This window comes from Boleophthalmus pectinirostris, unplaced genomic scaffold (assembly GCF_026225935.1).
Source record: "Boleophthalmus pectinirostris isolate CB_2022bp ecotype Guang Dong unplaced genomic scaffold, ASM2622593v1 HiC_scaffold_6, whole genome shotgun sequence".
Taxonomy (NCBI): Eukaryota; Metazoa; Chordata; class Actinopteri; order Gobiiformes; family Gobiidae; genus Boleophthalmus; species Boleophthalmus pectinirostris.
This window is the reverse complement of record NW_026571447.1, coordinates 23958685-23979983: the sequence shown is the minus strand read 5'-3', so window position 1 is coordinate 23979983 and position 21299 is coordinate 23958685. Positions and strand designations below refer to the sequence as shown.

Below are 21299 nucleotides of genomic sequence, written 5' to 3'. Positions count from 1 at the left end.
ACGTGTAAAGAGATCTTGCTTGTTTGCTTTCAATTTAAATCCAAATGTGGCAATGATTTCCCAAACGCAATTTAATTTTCTCAATGTCATAAAACTTCTCTGCGCTGTCCATCATCTCTAGTGTTTTTGTCTGTTGTTTTGTCCATTTTATAACAATGTTGAGAGAGACGTGGCTGGCCGGCCTCAGGAAGTGTGCATCTCTATTTAGATGAGATGACAACTGTAAAGTGTTTTGTGGCTCTATTTGTTGTGCAAAGATTTCCATATGAAAACATCTCATGAGAGCCGAATGCAGTGTTCAGCGAAGCACATTCAAGCGGCAGCCACAGGTGAAGGTGGAGAGGAGGAGAAGGAACTTTGTTTTGAAACATAACAGAATCATCAACAGGGATATAATTATTGGATACCCTTAAACAAAGTACACAGAGCACTTCTGGGCAAGATACACAGGATGATGTATATATGTACAGTAATAATGTATATACTACAGTATTGTTTTTAGGACAGTATTTGGGCTCCTTTTGTACTTTTTGAGGAAACTCAAATGTGTAATGAATTGAATCTAATGAGTTTTAAACCATCTTTCACATATTTTTGATATATATAGATACTGCCAAGTCCGTTATTTTTAGTTTAAGGTACACTTTATTGTCACTGCATTTGACTCATCCTTCAGTGTAGACATTGCTGCATTGCAGCTGGGACCCCTCTCCAGATGTTGAGCTAGGTTTGGCCAGGACCACCTCAGCTGGAGGATTTGACCTATTTCACAGGTTTTATGTTCATGGGGAAACACTCACATGGGGAGAAACATGCAAACTTCTGACAGAGTAGCCCCATGTCACCTAGGAGTTGAACTTCTAATGTGAGTCCTGGCCAGGCATACTGTTACTCTGACATTAAATTGTGTTAAAATGGCTCACTTTGTACTAGGATTATAGAATGCACTGTGGACTGTTTATTGCAATTTTTGAACAATTATTTAAAATAAAGTAATTTAAATTAAGTAATTTCTATAAATCTGAAATGCCCCAAGCATGGCAATGCATGAGAGACAAAGTCACCCAGTACATGCAATGAATTCTTTCAGTAATGCAAATGTAAATGCACTCCATTCTAACATCAGGCAGAAACTGCAGAGTCGGCAGAAACGCTGATAGCTTTGTGTATTTGAACCCACATCACCTCACAAAGCGTGTTTAAAAAGTGCCATAACAATCCAAGTGTGAGCAGAGAGAGTGCCAGTTTTCCAGATTCGCCATGAAATCTTTGCTTTGTTTGTGTAGTCTTCACCCCAGTTGGTGATTTATCAAACTCCTCATATATTATGTTTGCTTTACAGTTTCTGGTGTCCTCCTTTGCCCTCCCTATACTGTCCTGCTTTGTACACAAAGACAAGAGAGCTGTTATCTGACATGTCAAAGTCTGTGATGAATAGAGCTGTCTAAAATGTCCATTTGAGATTATTCTCTAATGCACAAAAACATGAATAATTCCATAGGCCTTTGTCATTTGCTTTGTTTTGACATTTCCTTTTGCAGATAACATGAGGCAGATAGCTCACTTGTTGCCACAACTGTCGTGTTTTTTCCACTGTTGTGAGAATATACCTCAAACACATCACAACAAAGATACTACAACACTGTCATTGGTCCAGAACATAAAGTGTAATTTGTTTTATGACTGAGGGATGATAAGAAAAATATTTGGATACAGAAAAATGAAATGATCTGTTATGTAGGAATACATGACATGGATAAATTTGGTGGTTTAATGTGTGATCTTAGTTGTGTTTGTACAAATTTTTTGAGATTTAAAATTTATTTTTTCATACTTATTTTATTTTCTATGCTTTTAACAGGTCCTTGAAATTGAATGCCAGCCTTTTTAGAAAGAGGCTACAACAAAAACAAATTCAAATCAATGTTTCTGAAGCAGGTGGAATGTCTTTTTATAGCACTAGGAGCTTTTGCACTGGGGACAGAGCAGGTGCAGCACTTACCATAGGGTTCTGTACAAAATAGAAGGACTTTTTACTGAAGTTCATAGCTAATATTTGTGCAGGTGTAGTAGCGCATACTGTGCCATTGTTATTATATGTGCTTTCTTGAGGAACAATAAAATTTTAGCTTTGTCGCTCAACTTTATTCTTATTTTGGATATTAAAACACAAGGCAATAAAACCCAGCGTTATGAATGCTCAATTTTCTCGTCACCAGCATTTTATGATGCAGGGCAGTGGTATCAGTATTATTTTCTCAAGAGAAAGATTAAACAAATTGAGGGTTCATGAGTTGTGATAAAAATAATGTGAAAGAAAAAAGAGAACTATGCTGCAGTTCTTTGAAGCTCCCAAATTTTTGATTGAAATAAAAAATTTAGGAGCTTCAAAGAACTGCACTTTTTGTTTTTGGACCCAGCACACAGTCACAATGTGCATGTCTCTATCTACCAGTAATGTGATAAAAATAAAATAAAATACTCATATCAGCCACCAGCAAGCAATAATATCTCTATGGTCAAGGAGGCGATGAACCCACCTTTAGGCCAAGTTATAGGTCAGATAAGGATAAATGTCTTTGAATGCTTTCTGGACAATTTTTTTTTCTTTTTTAAAATTATGCTGTTGGGTTTTACATTTAACTATGATTGGGAATATGATTTCATGTGTTTATATTTTGATGGGTGTCAAGCTTAAGGTATATTTTTATTTTTTATCAGATTCATCTCATGTTCTCTCTTACAGCTCCATGTTACTGTGAGCAAGACCTCTGTAAAGGTAGTCCTTGATTGTTCACTGATTGGTGAGAAACCAGTTAATGCAGCGGGTAACATCACCACAGATGGAGCTGAGGTCCTGGGACGTTTGGTCAGATCTCGAGGAAGACGGGACAGCTCTGCTCCGGTCAGTATCAACTTTATTATCAAGTCAGCATCTATTTTATTATATAAGGCTGTCATGATAATTGCTGTATTGATCTATAATTCAATGAAATGACGGATTGAAAAATATTTTGGAGGGCACAATATTTAGTGTTTTTACATTTCCGTGCAGAAGAGGGGAACTTTTTGTTGCATTTTTCCAGTATTTTCTTAGTTTTTGTGCGATAATATTTAAGATGTAGATGTTTGAATGTCTACTTCTACATTTCATTATATACTAACTAAATGGTTAAATCTCCTCGTGAAAGTCTGATCTCATCAGACCTCACAAGCTCAGCAGGGCTGGGCCTGGTTAATACTTGAATGGGAGATTGTTGGGAAAGTCAGGTGCCACAGTGAGCGCCAGTGGCAGAAAGCTGTTTTTATGTCCTTAGGCAAGATATGTCACCCACATTACCTAGTACGAAAGTGGTGTGAATGTGAGTGTTGGTGGTGGTGGGAGGGACCGATAGCGCAGATTAATAACCTTGCTTCTGTTAGTCTGCCTCAGGGCAGATGTGGCTACAACAGTAGTTTACTATCACCGGGTGTGGAATGAATGAATAATGCACCACATTGTAAAGCGACTTTGAGTGTCTAGAAAAGTACTATGTAAGATTAATGCATTATTATTATTAGTAGTAGTACTATTATTCTACTACTACTTTTCTTCTGATAGTGTTTTTATATATTGCTGCTTATACTACTTATGATAAGTAGTTTTTGTATTCTGCTAAAGGTCCTGTACCTGTAATGGACTGAGTGGGTGTAGCTAACAGCTTAGAGTAAAATGTGTTCATTACTGCTCATGGTACAAAATTGGGCACAGGACCTTTAAGAATAAATATGATTGGCTGGTGCTATCTGTTTAAACCATGGTGAAACAATACATTCAGTGGAGATAATTAACAGTAGAGATTAACAGATTATAACCAATTGTTATGATCACTTTCTGCATGGGTTGTGTATGTGAACTATTATTACATGTGAAATAGCGGCTATAAATACCCCAAACCATTTAGCGAGTCACTGGGAGGAAGGTCTTTTTATTTATTGCAAGTGGAAAGTGCTTAAGATACTTTAGTAGCTCTGCTCCACCAATTATGTCACACTCTCAGCTCATTTTGGCATGCACGGGCTGGGAGCAGGTGAGGTGTCCTACTCTAAATTTATATGCTGAAAGAACTGTAATTTGTTTGAAATGAAAATGCATTAACAGCATAAAACATTGCATTTTTTACTTAATTTGAATGTTTTTGTGTTGCTACTGTAATTTGAAATAGTAAATATGGTTTGCAAGAAGAAAAAAAAAGCTTTTACATTGTTTGTCCTATTTATTTTAATGTATTTTGTGTTAATTGGGTCAAAATCCCAAACCAATCCCAACAGGACTCTTAGGTCTAATTAGGTCCAGTTTTTCTTAGAGTACCCAGCTCTTTAATGTCTGAGCTCCCTGGGGCAATGTGATATCAGGACAATAATTCGAGAGTAAACTTCTCTCAGGCGGAGAAGCTTTTGTCCTTTTGGACACAAATATTCAAATGTAGAGGGTTCACTATTAGCCATTTCTTATACAAAATATGAATGTACAATTTTTATTTTGATAATAAAATTTAATTAACCAAATTTAGGGCTGAACAATTTTCTAAAATATACCTTATTGTGATGAATCCAGCAATGCAATTAGATTTCAGAATTATGTTTTCGAAGTATAGGATTAAGTTAAATTTGCAGTTTAAACATTTTTCAAGACTGAAATAGCAACTGATAAACTAATACAAGAATGCATATCTTTACATTTGGTATGGGTGATAATGACACCCATACTAATTGCAATTTTGATAAAATTCCTGTCTTGCAGCTGCAGACAAAATATTAGTATGTTGTTAGACTCATTCTCTGTGATGGTGGTCAGAAACAGATGTATCAAAGTAACAGTGAAGCACTTGTTTGGCATTGACCTAATTTAAAGTCTGGTGTGGAGCCCATTATAGCGCAGCCTCCAGGACACTGTTTATTAGCTATCATTCGACTGCTGCTGCCTTTCTCCCTGAATATTTCAGCCCCTCATTAGAACTCATAAGAAGCAGCTCTCTTTCTTATCAACTGTGGAGCAAAACAAAGCCTCTGAAGGCTACAGTTGATATTTCATTTCTGTTCAATTTTAGCCACACATTTCTGATATGTTGCAGAGTTGTGGTTTTAATGTAATTGGTTTGTGTGTGTGTTTGCAGTTTCAGCTCCAAATGTTTGACATCATCTGCAGCACGTCCTGGGCCAGCAGAGATAAGTGCTGTGAACTGCCAGCTTTGGTATGAACAATTCTTTCCCCCTTTTATGCAATGACATTATTACATTCACTAACTGCCATTTTAAGACTTTTATCATGGACATAAAAAAAAAAAACTTTTTAACTTCATCAGAAAAGTTACATATTACACCTTTAATGTACTAGCTGTGAATATTATGGAGTAAGTTGCTTTATTATGATCCTTTTGCTGATACAAGTGTTGGACTAAATGTGTGCATCACATTTTTGTTTATCTTGTGCATTTTTCTAGAGAGTTGAAGAGGAGTGCCCCGCAATGCCTCATGCCTGCACCTGCTCTCAGGACAGTAAAGGACCCCCAGGGCCCACTGGACCACCTGTGAGTATCCTCTCTATGGCCATTTTGTGATTAAATCTATAGGTGTCCCAAGTAGACATTGCAATTGGATATTCATGCAGTTCTACTCTAGTCTAGAAAATGTAGTTGTCGGACTTTACTTTATAGTAGTATAGTATAGACAATAATACAATGGTAATTTGATAGAAATAGCATGGTAAGTAGGATAACAAAAATAAAATGGTGTGTCTATTTCCACATACTTCATACTGTGGGTTATGAGGATTAATTATATTACCATGAAAGAGAACATAATGGTGTGATGTGTTCTGTTTCCATAATTACACTGTAATGATCATAATTACACTTCTATTACCACAATATTACTGTACTACCTTACAATATACAATCGGGGCAAATTATAATTTAAAGTAGAATAAAATATCTCCACAATATCTTGAGGAAATGAGCTGTCTGGATGAATGATACTCTTCATAGATATAAGCATAATGGGTTATAGACATATTGAAGGGCACATTAGTGCTGTGTCCGGGCTCCACTGACACCATTATAGCAGAGCCAGCGTTAGTGCAGCTACAGAGGAGACACTGCCATATTCTCGTCACGCAGCAGGTAAAAGCTGATAGAGGCTGACAGAAGAAACCAACTAAATGAGCTCATTTACCCACTGAGACTTGTGTCAGTTTTGTCTGTTCTGTTTCTCACTATCTCTCACTTTTCCATTTGGGTTTCTCTCTGCCCTCTTCATTTATAGGCTTTCTCTGTCCGCCTCCTCATTGTTGTTGTCTAGAGCGAGATAGGGATGTGGATCAACAAAAGTGCTGTTGGAAAAGTAATTATACTGCAGTTTTACACATAATTGGTACAAAATTATTCCCAGTTTTTGTTCTGGTTTTTAATCTGCACTTTGAAATTGTATTACTTTTCTCAGTAACAGTAAAACATTGTAAAATAAATAGTTATGCAAACATTTACCGCATATATGAAGACATGAAAACAAAGAGTCACTGAAGCATTGAAGTTCTAATTGTTAAAGATCTGAAAGTGCAGCTTTGTGCTTACAATGCACTGCGTTGTTCTTAGATGTTATTTTAATGTGGTTGAACTTGTTTGAATGATATTACTGATCCTGCTGAATTGCAATCTCTGCTGCCACTGAGTACAGAGCATCAGTCTGTGAAAACAAGACATTCTCTCCCCTATTGACTTTTCTTAAACTGAAATATCTATATAGTACAGATTACTTCTCAGGTACCGCCCCTTTGTACCAGTCAATTAAACCATCAATAATCACTGTTCATTCATTTAGCCATGCACACTGTTTTGTATGCATGGCCACATAATGTATCTGCAATGCATTATGTAAATTATGTATAAAGGCAGGCATTCGGGTCTATTGTGGTAGTATTGCGAGGTTACATGTGACAGCTCAACATTCTATAGGCCAATAACATTTAATACATATGGGGGCAAGTAAAATTATTATTATTAAAATGCAGATTTGTAATACAGTGAGTTCTTCGGTTTAGTCATTAATAGCAATTATCAAGTTCAACATTTACCTTTTAGATATTTCATGACAAAATACCATGTAATCAGCAGGAAAATCTGATCTGATCATGTCCGTGTACATATTTTTACTGGTCTGACAAGTTAGTTCTTTTACAATCCCTTCCTATTTGTTTCTTCTCACATTTTCCCATGTTTTGAGCTTAAGCCTTGTCCCCTGAAGCTGAATATGGTAATGTAGAGATCACTGTTATGTTCAGGGACTCAGATATATGAAAACACAGGAAGAGCACATCTGGGGCCAATTTTTAACAGATGTGTAGGGCTTCTTCTTGTTCAAACCTTCAAGAGGTCAGTTTTCTGCTGGTATTACTTAAAACTATATTTTGTATCATTTGTAAGTTTCACAGTGTAGAGTTCAAAATGTTAGGCAGGTGAGTGTTGGCATTGGTGTTGAACAGCTTTGTCTAAATTTAATGCAAGTTTTTTTTGTTTTGACAACCATTGCAATTAGAAACCATAGATTTCAGAATACCGGTAATGAGAATCTAGGACCAATGCCACAGTGATGATGTGAATATATATCTTTTCTGTTGGCAAAAGTCATCAAAATGGTGTATGTTACAGGAAGCTGAAACACACGAATAGAAGATGTGATTGTATAATTAAATAAAATTCTGTCTAAGGACATTAACATTTAAGAGAAAAGTGAAATATGATTTACTAAAATAATATAAGAATTGAATGCCTATTTGAAAATTGGAGGTCTAAACCATAGGGTTAGCAAGTTATATATTAGATGTTTTGTTGTGTGCACATTCAGTTGCAGTTCTTGCAATGTGCTGATTTTAGACACGATATATCTTGAAACCCTCATTGACATCTTTTCTTGTTTATTAACAGTTCTGGTAACTGGAGTGACATTGTATGTCTTTTTGTGTAAACTTAGTGGGTTTTGGTGGATTTTTCAGGGTGGTCCTGGCATTAGAGGAGCCAGGGGAGACAGAGGAGAGCCAGGAGTGACGGTAAGTTCCAAATGTTTTGATCTGCTCATTTTACAAAGTATCTCTTCTGCACGTCTATTGTCCATAAGTCACAACAAAGCAGATATCTGTTTTCCCCCCAAGCTGTTTCATCTGCAGCCCACTCCATCTTTCATATCAACAATAGAGCAGCCCTAAGCCAAAGGAAATGGACAATATCCAAGCTCCTGTAGTCTATAGTTAGTTGATTATTTTTGGACAAGGAAACTTTTGGTTTCTGAATAATGAAAAAAATCAGGGCTGTTGTCATAGCAATATTATAATGAAAAGTCCTCAAAATGTTGCCTGTAAACAAGATACTGAAAGCCACGAACAGGGCAATAAAAATGAAATTGTGATCTCATCCCTGTGTTAATATGTTTGACTTGACTTGATTCAGTGTTTTAGTGCTCAAATACTCACCCACTCCTCCTCTTGGTCTGCCGCTGAGTGACAGGTGGATTTAACCAATCACAATGTGGTGGCAACTTTCAGAATGTCTTTAGTCACATCTTAAAGTATATATAATAAAGGTTCTTGAGAGGATGCATTTAATATTTTTTCACGGATTGTCCTTAATAAAATATTAAATATGGATTGTGATCAAGTTGTATGAAAAATTTGGGCACCATATTAATCGAACAATGCTCTACAGTAATCAAAACTGCCCGAAATATTTATTATAATTTTAAGAAAATGAAAATATGCAAAGCTGCCACTCAATGTGAAGTTTATGTCTAACACATGTCTTTTGACTAGGAATGACAGTGCATTCAGTGCAAAATGCATAGTTGGCCAACCACAAGTAAAAACAGCTTACTTCTTAAATATTTGACAATGTAGTACCAAGTGTAAAATAAGGAACATGTGTGTTATATTGGAAGGACAGTTTTGTTTTTGTGGAGAGAGTTTGATTTTCTGTCTTGCTGGCACACATGTAAGTGACACGTCTATATATGAAATCCTGCTTTATGTTAGTGGTGTGAGCTCAGCACTTCCCCCCAGTCAGTTCTGAAAGAATAGTTGGATTACCTCCTCACATGGGAGCAGCTTATGCATCAATTCAGCCTTATACATTCACTAATCCATTTGAGGCTATTACTTATTTGAACTGGCACATTAATACATATGGGAAGACTCCTTTGTTCATCCAGCCATCATGGATGATTTGTCCTCCTATATTTTTGTGGGAGGTTTTGTATATTTTTATTCCTGCTTTGATAGTGTCCTGTTCACGCTGTTTCAATTGTTTTCACAGATAATCCTTGCCTCAAAGCCAGTAATTGCATGGGTAGACAGTAAAGCAATAAACATTGAGTCAAATAAGTATTCCTCTGGCAAGTACTGCTGCTGAGCTAACAATATACAAAAGCTCAGTTCAGGAGCAAAGCAGGTTTACAGTAGATGAAGTAATAATAATGGACAGATGGACACATGTTTTTAGAGTCTATTATCAAAGCTGTTTGCTGTTGAAAGACTATGAGTGTACTACATGTTGTGGTAATTGTAATCTGGGTTTGTCACAGCAGTGTGTGGGAGAGCTGCTGCTGAGAAGAAGTACTCTATTCAGTAGAAGAGCTATGGTAGTCCCTCCTTAGCCTGTCAACAAGATGGTCACTGGAATAACAATACTGACACTAATATATAAATTAATACTAAATTCCTTCTTGAATTATCATATGGGCCCGAGTCAAGCAGAAGTACACAGCAAGGCCAAAAATTCAAGTGAATGCATCTGATATAAAAATGTATTCAACAGATAGCATATGTACCCTAGTTTATGAAACTGTTTGCCTTTTTTCTGTATCATTTTTGGTTCTAAAGTTACATACGTTTTAAACAGACCATGTATGAAACATGGAACAAAAATTATTTCCCAAATTTCAAAGACCTGCAAATCATGTAAATAAATTTATATATTTCATCATATCTTGTGTTATTCCATCTTTGAATTGTTGATGAAGGTACATGATTTAAAAAAAAAAAAAAAAGTATTGAAAATGATAACAATTAGCTTGGAAGGACTGACATATTTTATAGAAATAGTTTCCTTTCATTTTGAAGTAATATTAAAGTATTCGGAAGAAAAAAGCGACAAATTATGCAAAATCATGCACCTTCTACTTGCTTGCACAATTTTCCCTCCGTTACTTTTCCCTCCGTTACCATGACCTTTCTTAATAAAAAATCTCATTACTCAAAAAGTAAGAGGTTTTTCAACCTAATCTTGTACCATATGGTAGAAAATTATATTAAGCAAATATTCAAACCAGTTTGTTAAGGATATGTAAGTGAGAACCGGTAGTTATCGCTGTCCCTCCATTACCGACATGAGTTTTTAAATTTTTTGTCAACAACTTGAAAGAATATCGCAGCTTTAACTTTACCCTGTTGGAGTGTTAACTCTTTCCTACATTCTAATACCTTACTTATTTCAATATTCCCTCTAGTTTCTGAATAAGAGCTATTTGAATGTAAAAAATCTGCCCCTGTTTCCCTCCATTACCGCTTGACCGGACCCTATATACAAAATTGTCCTTATATGGACTTATCATGAATTAAATAGAGGCAACGTTTTTACTATGTTAGATATTCAAATAAGAATAACCTGTGCCATTTGTCCCAAAAAACCCACTGGTTGAGCACTGAATGTCTACAATGTTTTGTGGTCCATATAATTTTGAAAGCAAATTATTTTGGATGTATCTGTTGTTTATAAACTGCTTACTTTTTCAGGGACCACAGGGACCTGTAGGAGAGAGTGGACCTCCAGGACCCTCCGGACCCCCTGGCCCGCAAGGACCCAGTGGACTCACTATTCAGGGCCCTCCGGTAAGATATGACCAGTGATTAATGATATTTCCCTTAAAGTGTTATTCTATTTCTTAACTTTATTTTGAGCATATCCAAATGACATATATTGTTGTTTTTAAAATTATATTACAGGGGCCAATTGGTCAGAAAGGAGATGTCGGTGAGGTTGGACCAGCCGGATCAATGGTGAGAGAGTGTTTAGTGTCTTTAAGTTTAAGTGCCCAGTCGAAGTTCACACATCAGTTGAAGTTGGAGCAGATTGCCTGTTTTATTTTCAGCACACATCCAGAGAGGTATAATGCAATCACTGAAATGTGTGTGCGGTCATTACTTGTGCCGCTGTTATTGGGCAGTGGACCAATTAGAGGTAGTGCTGAATTAATTTAATAGTTTGCTTCAGGGAGCTCTGGTCATCATCATCTGTAAATGTGACTGTGTCCCAGAGCGAGTTTGTCTTTCATATGTCATTGAGTTTTGCTTCCACTGAATAATTAATGCAATATCAAGTTAGTTAATTATATTTTTGCAGTCTTGGCTGATTGACTTGCAACAAATTATGAACTAATACATTTGTAATTAACTTATCACATATTATTGAATTATCTAATCTGAAATACAAAAGTGACATGTTTTTAAATGCTCCTTTGGCTCGTTATACACAGTGGGTCCCAGCAGATCGCAGTGCAGTATCTGCCTCTCCGTCTGCTGCAGCGATAGTGCGGCTCTGTCCAGCAAATACCAGGGTTTTTATCAGGTTTATGAGCTACAAGAAAACTGAAATGCCACCTTTATAATCTCTACACTGGGAGATATAATCTTTAGGAGTCACTATGGGATTTCATAAGTGCCTTGTGTATATCTCAGTGGTCCTTTCAGTGTGTATTGTGTTTGGCAGATAGATACTATAGGTAATGCATTTTATAGTAAAACAACAAACTAGGATTTAAAGCTCCAGCAGATTAGTTTTGTACTATCCAGTATTATGATAATGCATTAGTCTTGTATAGCACTTTTCAGGATGGTAAAAGTTGCATTCATTGTATTAATTTTTTACTCTGTGGGAGTAAGCCAAGACTGTAGCCATAGCTGTCCTGAGGCAGACTGACAGAAGTGAGACTACCGATCTGCACCTTTTGATTAGCACCACTCACATACACACCACATTATACTCAGCAAGGTGGGTATAATGTGACACAACAACAATGTGCTCTGAGCCCCCTGCTGCCTCCATCCACACATAAATCTACTATTAAATTGATTATCTTTAAAAATCTGATTTGCTTTTGTCTTTTTTTTACTATCCATACACTATTCAAATGTGTCACAAAAAAGACCATTTGTGATTATCTTATTCATTTCTTAAAATTGGTTTCAATTATCAAACAATCTTTAAACTGTCTCAGAGAATAGCAACTTGTATTCCCACAAGTACAAAATGTCACATCACTGAACCAGCCCAAAGCAAACTGCCACAACACCAATGCAGTCCTTTCTGGGTCTTGGTGCTGCATGGCCCTATTAATAAAAGCTGGCAGAGCTGCCCTGTGCTGCTCTGTTACTGAGTAATAATGTGTTTGGTCAGATAGAGGAATATGAATGGCTGCCTGTGTGTGTTTTCAATAGGAGGCTCGAAGGGAGAATATTGTAGCTTCCAGGGTCCTGTTGTAATATATGGCAGACCACAGAGAATATCAGTGCTCTAAAACATCAATTACTCCTCGCTCGGCCTGCCGCTCTGCCCCCTCTCTCCCTCTCACTTTTCTCGTCTTCATTGCTGTAAATACAATGGACCCTGGTGATGTGGGCTCTAGCGGCTCTGTTCAAATGTGATGTTGTGAATACAGCTCTAATGAATACTGAAGTGTTTGTTTTATGTCTGTCTTAATCCCAGTGGCTGTGTCACTGTCTCAGTGTGATTATTTATACTCTAAAGTAAAATATCAGCTTTTTGGTTACACAAAGACAACACAAACACATTTTTAATTGTAAAGCCCCTTCATTGACTTTTAGTATAGAACTTTTTCTAATTTGAAGATTAAAGGCACACTTCGTAACTTTTCTGGTAGCAGATCTGCCATTTGCTTATCTCAATGGAGATGTTATTGCTTTGGCAAGATTTTTGTGATGTTTTTATTAAATATATGTATCTCAGTGGAGACAAGCAAGTAACACCACCAGACATTACAGGTCAGATATGTGCAGAGGCTTAATTTTTATTGAATAAATACATAATAAAAGTCAATACAGAGGAACCTCTCTGGCAAAGCTATACTATCTCCATCAGAAAAACAGGTAGCAAACCCCTAGCATAAATGTTACGTAGTACACCTTTAATAAATGTGTGTGTGTGTAATCAAAAACAGTTACCTTCAAATATGTATAACTCTTACTATACTGAAATCTGTGTGGGCTGTGTGGTACTAAAGCAGTCCAGATATTACTACGGAGATCCTGGAGCACCAAACCCTTATGTAGATGCACATTACGGCATGTTGTAATTCATACAGCCGTCTACTACAGCCCACTCTTATAATTTGTGAACCTTTAACAGCTTTCTCTGTCATGTTTTATGAGCTAATCACTAGTTTTCAAGTGTAGCCATAAATTACCTCAGCACTTAAACCATGACTCTGCTTTGGATTCAACTGCATTTACCTTTGAGTGGTGAAAGAAAAGAATTAGGGGTCACACTCGACTGCACTTATTTTATGTTTATTGTGCGTGCATTGATGCCAAAACATTGCAGAAAGCTGGAATTACACTGTTAATAATGACACTTTTACAGCTACAGAGTTCTATGTTGCTGGTTTTACCCCTGCTTGTGTGTGTTGTAGGGTGTCCCTGGAGGTCCTGGAACACCTGGACGAGACGGTCCCCCAGGTCCAAGGGTAAGACAAATGGAAGAAGAAACATTGTCCTGCTAAACATTAAGTGGATAAAATTTTGTGCATCTCCACTAATTCACATGACACTAACAACATAATATTAGTTACAGTCGCACAGTGTTGGAGAGAGCCAAAATGCATTTAGACATTTAGTGTGACCTTCTGTTCCTCTTTTGGGTTTCCTGCACCTAAGAGAATGCCCCACTTTTTCTGTTGGTGCTCAGTGTAATGTATAGACAGTTTATAAAAGTGAATGAATGGTGGATCTGTATGAGATGTAAACTGTAGAATGTGAATTTGTCCTTCCTTGTCCACATTTCCAAGTTTTCTATTATTTAAAGGGGTCATCCTATGTATACTGTATGTTCAATCGTATTATCACTTTGAAACGCCATCCAATTAGACTCGATTCATGAAGATATGTGGAGCAGCTGGTTGTATTTTATAATGCCCAACTGTGCACTAAATACCAAATCAGACTCGGAGACAGAGCCTGGGCCATGTGCGGGTAGGTTCAGTTCTGCCTTGGTTTATGATGAAAAATCCATCTGCAGTTCAACTGGAACAGGTGTCCTTACACTCAACTGCTTGTTTTTGAACATTCTCACATCATATTTAAAGGTGCATTATGTAACTTTTCTGGTGGAGGGTCCGCCACCTGCTTGTCTTAGTGGAGATGTGATTAGTCTAAAATGTTCTATAGTATGGCATTAAACTAGCAGTATTTATCTGAAATCAGGCTAAGTTACAGATCAGATCAGTAATAAAAACATCTGTAATAAAAGACAAACAACATCAAGTAGGTGACTGATCATGTACCAGAGAAACCATAGTGCATCTTTAATATTCACTTTGGTTTTGGAAAGGTTAAAATCTTTATTTTGTTTGTCCTATTGCTGGAGATCTATTCCATCCAATTTTCTTTCTCTGTTTTGGTTTCAGCTCATGTAATATGAGCTGGTGAAAAGAAGATGTGGTGAATTGTGATGAGAATAATTTGGCTAGAAGTCACCAACACAACAGTGCTGTTTTCTGCCATCATTTTTAATTTGATGGTCATTATTTAGTGTTATGTGGCCAACTGAACTGCAATTATAGACATAAAGGGGCTTTGATTACTCATTCAAAGTGCTGGAGTCACTTTTTGAGTATCATTTAGTTACAGCTGATATCTGTTCTCTGGACAGACAAAGCCATTCCTTTCTCACAGTGAGTAAATCATCTCTAGAGAGTATTTTTATGGTACTAATCTGACCAATCCTGCTCGTTTATCCGTTTCAGGGTCTTTAGGCCATTCTGTAGTATTCAGAAGCTAGTAATTATGTATTTATTGTCAATTTACAATATCATTCACTGTTTTTGTAAGTAAACTGTTGAATATTGGATGCATGCCCAAGTTGTGTCTCAACAGCTTGTATTCCTAAATATGTATTAAACAACTACATATGGCTCTTAAAACTTGCATGTATTATCATTATATACAGTTAATGGTAAGCTTGCATTTGATGTAGCATGCATTAACCCTGTGGCATATGGTAAATTGTTTAGTTTTCTCTTGCCTTTAAAACAAAGTATTAGTACTAACTGTATGCTTTGTGTGACCTTTATGAAAAGAGAGATGCATATCTTATCACACTGTTAATGTAATGATCACTTTATTTGCTATAGGATAATGTTAAATGTAGACCAAAGATGGTTATCTTCTACTGTTTGTCTTTTAGGGTCTTCCCGGCAATACTGGACCACAGGGGCGACAAGGACCTCCTGGACCGTCTGTAAGAGCATGTGTTATTTTAGGTTTAGTGGTTTCCTGTATTTTAAACTTAAACACTTTGATGAATGGAGATATTTTGTTTCTCCTTTAGGGACCCCCAGGAGCCCCCGGAGCTCCAGGCCCAGGGGGGTCTTCTGGTTCACCTGGAGATCAAGGACTCCCGGTAAGTTGTCGAGTTTAGGAAAAACTACAAGTGGACAATGACATGACAAGAGATGGACAAGAGACATGTCAAAAAAAGTAATATTAAAAGTTTTAAAGCCTACTCAGGCATACTCAGCTACCTGGTGACTAATGAGCCCAAGACGTGTAACTTTATTTAAAATCTGTTTCTGAAACCACAAAGTTACTAAAACATTTCTCAGAATCTTGGGTTTAAAACAACTGCGTTATGGATATTAGTTTGCACATTGCTGGTTAGCATCTGCAATGTGTCTGAACTCTTAGTATGTAAATTTTTTGAAAAGTTTATGGGGAAAATGAATGGAAATTTTGCTTCCAAATCAGAGCGGACTTCAAAGTGGGTGGGACTGTTGAGCTCCACAGACAATTTTATCTTGTTATGTTTATATTGTCTATATTCTCCTTTCCATTACTGTCCACATTTTTAATAGGGGCTTATGTGTGGTATTAGATTAGTGACATTCTTTTAGACTTTTTTGAGTTATAAATACAAATTTATAAATATATAAGTTACAAGGAAAATTTGTGAAAGATTATATATGAACAACAGATGACACTTTGATGTAGGGGCTGTGGGACATGTAATCTGTTCTTGGGTCAGCGCTTGTCGTCCAACAGCAAAGTTTGGCACAAAGATGGAGAGCTATAAATCATCGGAGAATCTCCGACAGACACAGATGTTACAGTTTAGTTTCAGAAAATGCAACAATACAGGAAGTGATGGCTACTGAAATGATGATTCACAAGAGACACATCCAACTGTTTCTCTCGGCACTGCAAACACGTCAATCTTAGAAAGTGAAACATTTAATTAAGCAGTATTTATCTTGATTTGGAAAGCCTAGAAACAAGACTTATCAATGGAACAAACATATTTATGAGTTGAGTTCATAAATGAAATCTTTATTTTTATATGAATGGTTTGTTTTTTGTTTGGGGTCTAGCACCTGCTTGTCTCCTAGGAGATGTTATTACTTTGCCTGGACCATTACACAGAATGACACAAAACTGATCTCCTTGGAGAATGTTTCAAAGTTTGGGTTTAACTTTCTATCTTCATGGAGTCATGCAGGTGCCGTGGCCGCTGCATTAATTTATCATTAATGGACCCCCCAGGAAGAATAGTGGTTGCTTGACTGGACTTGAATGGAGCTCAACTATAAATCCACAACAAAAAAAGACTAGTCCAAATCTACCTAAGAATTCTTAATTCTAAAGTTTTTTTTCTCACTTTAGTACTTTAACTGTAACATAACTTCAAACCCGCAGCTGAAAAACTTGTACCTGTGATTTAATTTTATTTAAATTGTTAATTAAGGATAATTTCAGATGGCAAGTGTCTCTATTCTGCACACACAACTCTGGAGCTGTCTGTATAAATATGGTTCATGTTATCTTCCATCCTCACATATGCTTTCATTGCAGTTTTATATGATTTTCCCATGTAATTTTGATAAGAAATAGACATTTATGCGCCTAGAAAGATTAATGAAACTAAAACAGAAACACGGAGGAGACCCAGGCAGAAGACATTTACTGTGGTGAGACCTAGAAGTTAAAACTGGCACAGACACAATTTCATCTCCCATGCAATATTCATGATAAGGTCGACTAAGAAACACAACAGTCCCGGTGTACCTCTTCAAACACTTCTACTTGAGCACACAGGCTTGTAGTGAATAGTCAAGGACATGTGCACCCAAGATAAACAGGAGCTCATTCAAAAGCTATGAGTGCGTCAGGCCGATATATTTTTCATATCAGTGCTTGCATTTGTGGTGCGGAAATATTTGTCTTTTATTTGCCCCCATGTGTTGAACTCTGATATGCATTTATTGGGTTTATGTGCTTGGCAGGTTGGAGCGTGTTATGGGTCGATATGCATCTAAGAGCTTTACTGCTGTGCAATGTCAGAGTGCTAGGCTCCACTGTGTTTTCAAGGCATACAAATTTAATTAGTGAGGCAAAGGTGTTGAATTATCTAAAAGTAAAATCAGATAAGGCAATACTGTCTGTCTAAATGCATTCTTTCAGCCACTATTGTGTTATAAGAGTATAGTACAGATCTAAGTGGTATAATAAATGGACTGGGTGGGGATATGAATTGTTTTTATGTACACAAACGTGTGAATAATATTTTTCTCTTTGTGCTTTATGTCCTAGGGTCCTGCTGGTACCAAAGGTGATAAGGGAGAAAGAGTAAGTCATTCCACTGCAGCCCTGTTTTTAACAAATCACGTTTTACTGTTCTGTTTTGCACTGGAAATATTGTTACTGTGGTGAAAAAGGCTTTACAGTTTGTTTTATAGAAGCTGCATTGCACTCAAGAGCACATTCAAACCATTTCAAAGACTTCATCTTTCCCTAGCAGGTCCTAGGGTTATGGTTTAGGTTCACTGTACAATATTTTGACACTATTATTTAAAAAAAGAAAAGTGAATTTAAGATAAATGCATGAATCTTCAAACTAACTTTGACTATGGTGTTTTCATGTATAATTATCACTCTTTTGATGAAAAATAAAAGAAGCAAAGCTGAAACAAGAGATCTCTATATGAATGCCATCAATACATAAAATTTCATCCAGGGACAATTTACGTACAGGGAACTAATTGTTTTGTAAGTTTGAAGCCAAGCTTTGGCCCTTGTTTACAGTATGGCTGTCAGATAACAGTTATGGAATAACCTCTATTTCTGTTTCATCTGCTGCCTCAAACCAACAAGTAAAATTCAAAATTTCACCAAAATTGTCAAACAAGGAAGACTTTTTTTGTATAAACTTCAATGTAATTATATTTTAGTGATATGGGTAGTCTAACTTGTTACATGCCTGATTTTAACCGGTGTTTGGTTCATTTTCAGACCACATTCAACATTTTGTCCAGCACTGGTCTGGTTGTTTGTTCCTGTGGTTTTAAATGGGGAGGGAGTCTGCAGAGAGTAATTTTCTAAGAGTGTGTGTTTCAGGGAGATGTTCCGTCTCAAGCAGCCATCCGTGCCATCGCCCGACAAGTGTGCGAACAACTCATCCAGAGTAAGTTTTATTCAAAAGTCTCCAGCTCCTAGTGCCTAAGACAAAAACATGGGCCTCTAGTCAATCCTAAGCTCTGGAATGCCGCGTCCCATGTCTGACTAGCCCCATAGTGTGTTTTGAGTGTTTTAAACTTTTGACATTGTGTGAGTTAACTGGTTTTATTGTGTTAAGACTAATAAGAGCATTTTCTTGGTCTCTGTGCAGCATTTTGGAAACTGCTTGTTTATAAAATGTGCTATATATAAAGTGGATTAGGATTTGACCTTCATATTCTGTTTAGTAATGTGCTTTGATCCACCTATTGTTTGAATCTAATTCAATTATGCACTATGTCCCATCACAGGCCACCTGTCCCGGTATAACACCATTCTGAACCAGATCCCCCAGGCCTCGGTGTCAGTACGGACAGTTCCTGGACCTCCGGGAGAACCAGGCAGAAGAGGACCCCCAGGACCACAGGGAGAGCAAGGACCGCCTGGCAGGCCTGGTTTCCCCGGCACCGGTGGACAGAACGGGCGACCAGGAGAGAGAGGTGAGGCATTGAAAATAATGCACTTTACCCACTGGTGTCTAGAGAGGCCTGTCACAGTAGGAACAATACAAATGGTTGAAAATATGAAAGATTAAGTTTATTTTTGGCAGAGTTTTTATTGTTTTTTGGCACTAGTGGGGAACTCCTAACTTTTGTACAACAACATGTGAAGTGATGTATTCATGGGTTTCAGGCATAAGTATTCCTTCCGGATTTGAAAGATTTGGCATGCAGCGGTCCTCAGTTGTGATAGCAATAACCCAATTCAAGTAAAAAAATATAATATCTTTTGAATGGGGAAGGGTCTTCACAAAATCCCTCATATCAGCAAGGAAACATTTGACTGAAGTAGATACTAATATACTATTTTAACTGTACATCATGTTTAATTGTTCATCATATGTAGTGCAGCTCATGTGTTATTTAAGATACAGCTTTGGTTAAATACATTACTATAAATGTGATGTAGTTATCAGTCATTATCAGTGCTATTTTAATATATTACCACAGCAATAAAACACACTTTGACAGATTTGTTATTGTAATGGCATGTTGTTTTTCAAAAAGAGGAATAATTTATGAAGACCTCAAACTTAACATTTTTCTGCCCAGCACATGTCTATTCAGCTGGATATCCCTGTTGTTTGCAGCTTATTTGGCTCTGGCCTGCTCTGTGACCCCATAGACATACTCAGTTATATTTGAGCTCCCAGGAGGTCTGGTCCAGGCCAGAAGACAGTAAGCTCAATATCCATGAGGTCATTCAGCTTTCAGAGCAGCTTTACGAGGCCTCATTGCAAAAACATGCAACCCACACAGAAGTATTGAACTGCACAAGACACAGAGGAAAGCAGAGAAATGTCCAGCGAGAGTCCAGACCTTTGATTCTCTTCTCTAACATTCATAATCTGCTGCTTCTGCTCGACCACAAACCCAACACACATTTATTACATGTTTTATGGGCTGAGATGAAACCACTGCGCTGAATCTGTGGAGCTTATTTAACAAGAAGTGTTATTAATTCAGACTATTCAGAAATAAAACCTTTCTTGACAAGAATACTGACTAGTTCACTGATGTTATATGAAAATTATGTAAAAATAAAGATATTTTTTGTTTATTGAACTATTGAAACTGTTATTAAAGATTCTGTGGATAGTTTTTAATACGTCATTCCCAAGTTATGCTAGTTTGTGGTTACCAAGTATAAACTACTCCATGAGGTCATCGTAATTACCCCATGAGTCACACTTTGGTTTATTACACATTTGATCAGTCCTAATTGTGTTTTCTTATGTTTAGTGATATCTATACAGATGACAGTGCGGTATGTCTATAGTAAAGTGCTAATGTGTCATGGGCTCAGGTCCAGCTGGAGAGAAAGGAGATCGGGGAAATCCAGGTGTGGGTAACCAAGGCCCCCGTGGACCACCGGGACCCCCAGGTAAAATGTGCAAAACAAATACACCCTATTTTCATTTAGATAAAGTGTACAAATTCAGTTTTAGTTGCTGTTGTTGCCTTATACAATTCTGGAGTGTTTTTATTGAGTTGAAAAAACAGCTTTCCTCATATTTTCAGACAAGAAAGACCAAACGCATGTAACCAGTAATTTGATTTCATCTGCAGAATTGAAACGCACCATGGCTTTTATTCTGTCAAAGCAAAGCCAGTCAAGCTTTTGGACCATGAATATAAGCCTCGGTATTGATTTCCCTCTGTGCAGTCCAGAGAAGGTTGTGTTATGAAAATGTGTTGAGTTTTTCTGTTTACAGTTGTGTAATCAATACTCGCACAAGCTGACACCACTCCTCGGAAACTTCTTGTTGATCAAATAACAGATAAAAGAAATCCTGGTGTTCAATATTTGAGAAAGATTATGTTTTTTGAGGAAGGGTCTGTGCCGCTGGCTTTACCTGTGGTTTTCTTCAGGAATGGGAATAATGCTTGGCAACAGAAATAGCTCCGAAATATTGATTTGGTATTTGTGTTGAGTG

At 37.0% G+C, this 21299-nt stretch overlaps 1 protein-coding gene across 1 annotated transcript in view; it reads left to right on the top strand.

Annotated features, from left to right (window-relative positions):
- Positions 1 to 21299, top strand: part of col14a1a (collagen, type XIV, alpha 1a) — an 86122-nt gene that overhangs the window by 62157 nt on the left and 2666 nt on the right. The window contains exons 33-45 of the mRNA XM_055163876.1: positions 2747 to 2905; positions 5157 to 5234; positions 5484 to 5570; positions 8030 to 8083; positions 10817 to 10912; positions 11027 to 11080; positions 13729 to 13782; positions 15501 to 15554; positions 15645 to 15716; positions 17900 to 17935; positions 18704 to 18770; positions 19114 to 19302; positions 20669 to 20746. Of these exons, the coding sequence (XP_055019851.1) occupies positions 2747 to 2905; positions 5157 to 5234; positions 5484 to 5570; positions 8030 to 8083; positions 10817 to 10912; positions 11027 to 11080; positions 13729 to 13782; positions 15501 to 15554; positions 15645 to 15716; positions 17900 to 17935; positions 18704 to 18770; positions 19114 to 19302; positions 20669 to 20746 (1078 nt within the window). The remainder of the gene's footprint in view (positions 1 to 2746; positions 2906 to 5156; positions 5235 to 5483; positions 5571 to 8029; positions 8084 to 10816; positions 10913 to 11026; positions 11081 to 13728; positions 13783 to 15500; positions 15555 to 15644; positions 15717 to 17899; positions 17936 to 18703; positions 18771 to 19113; positions 19303 to 20668; positions 20747 to 21299) is intronic.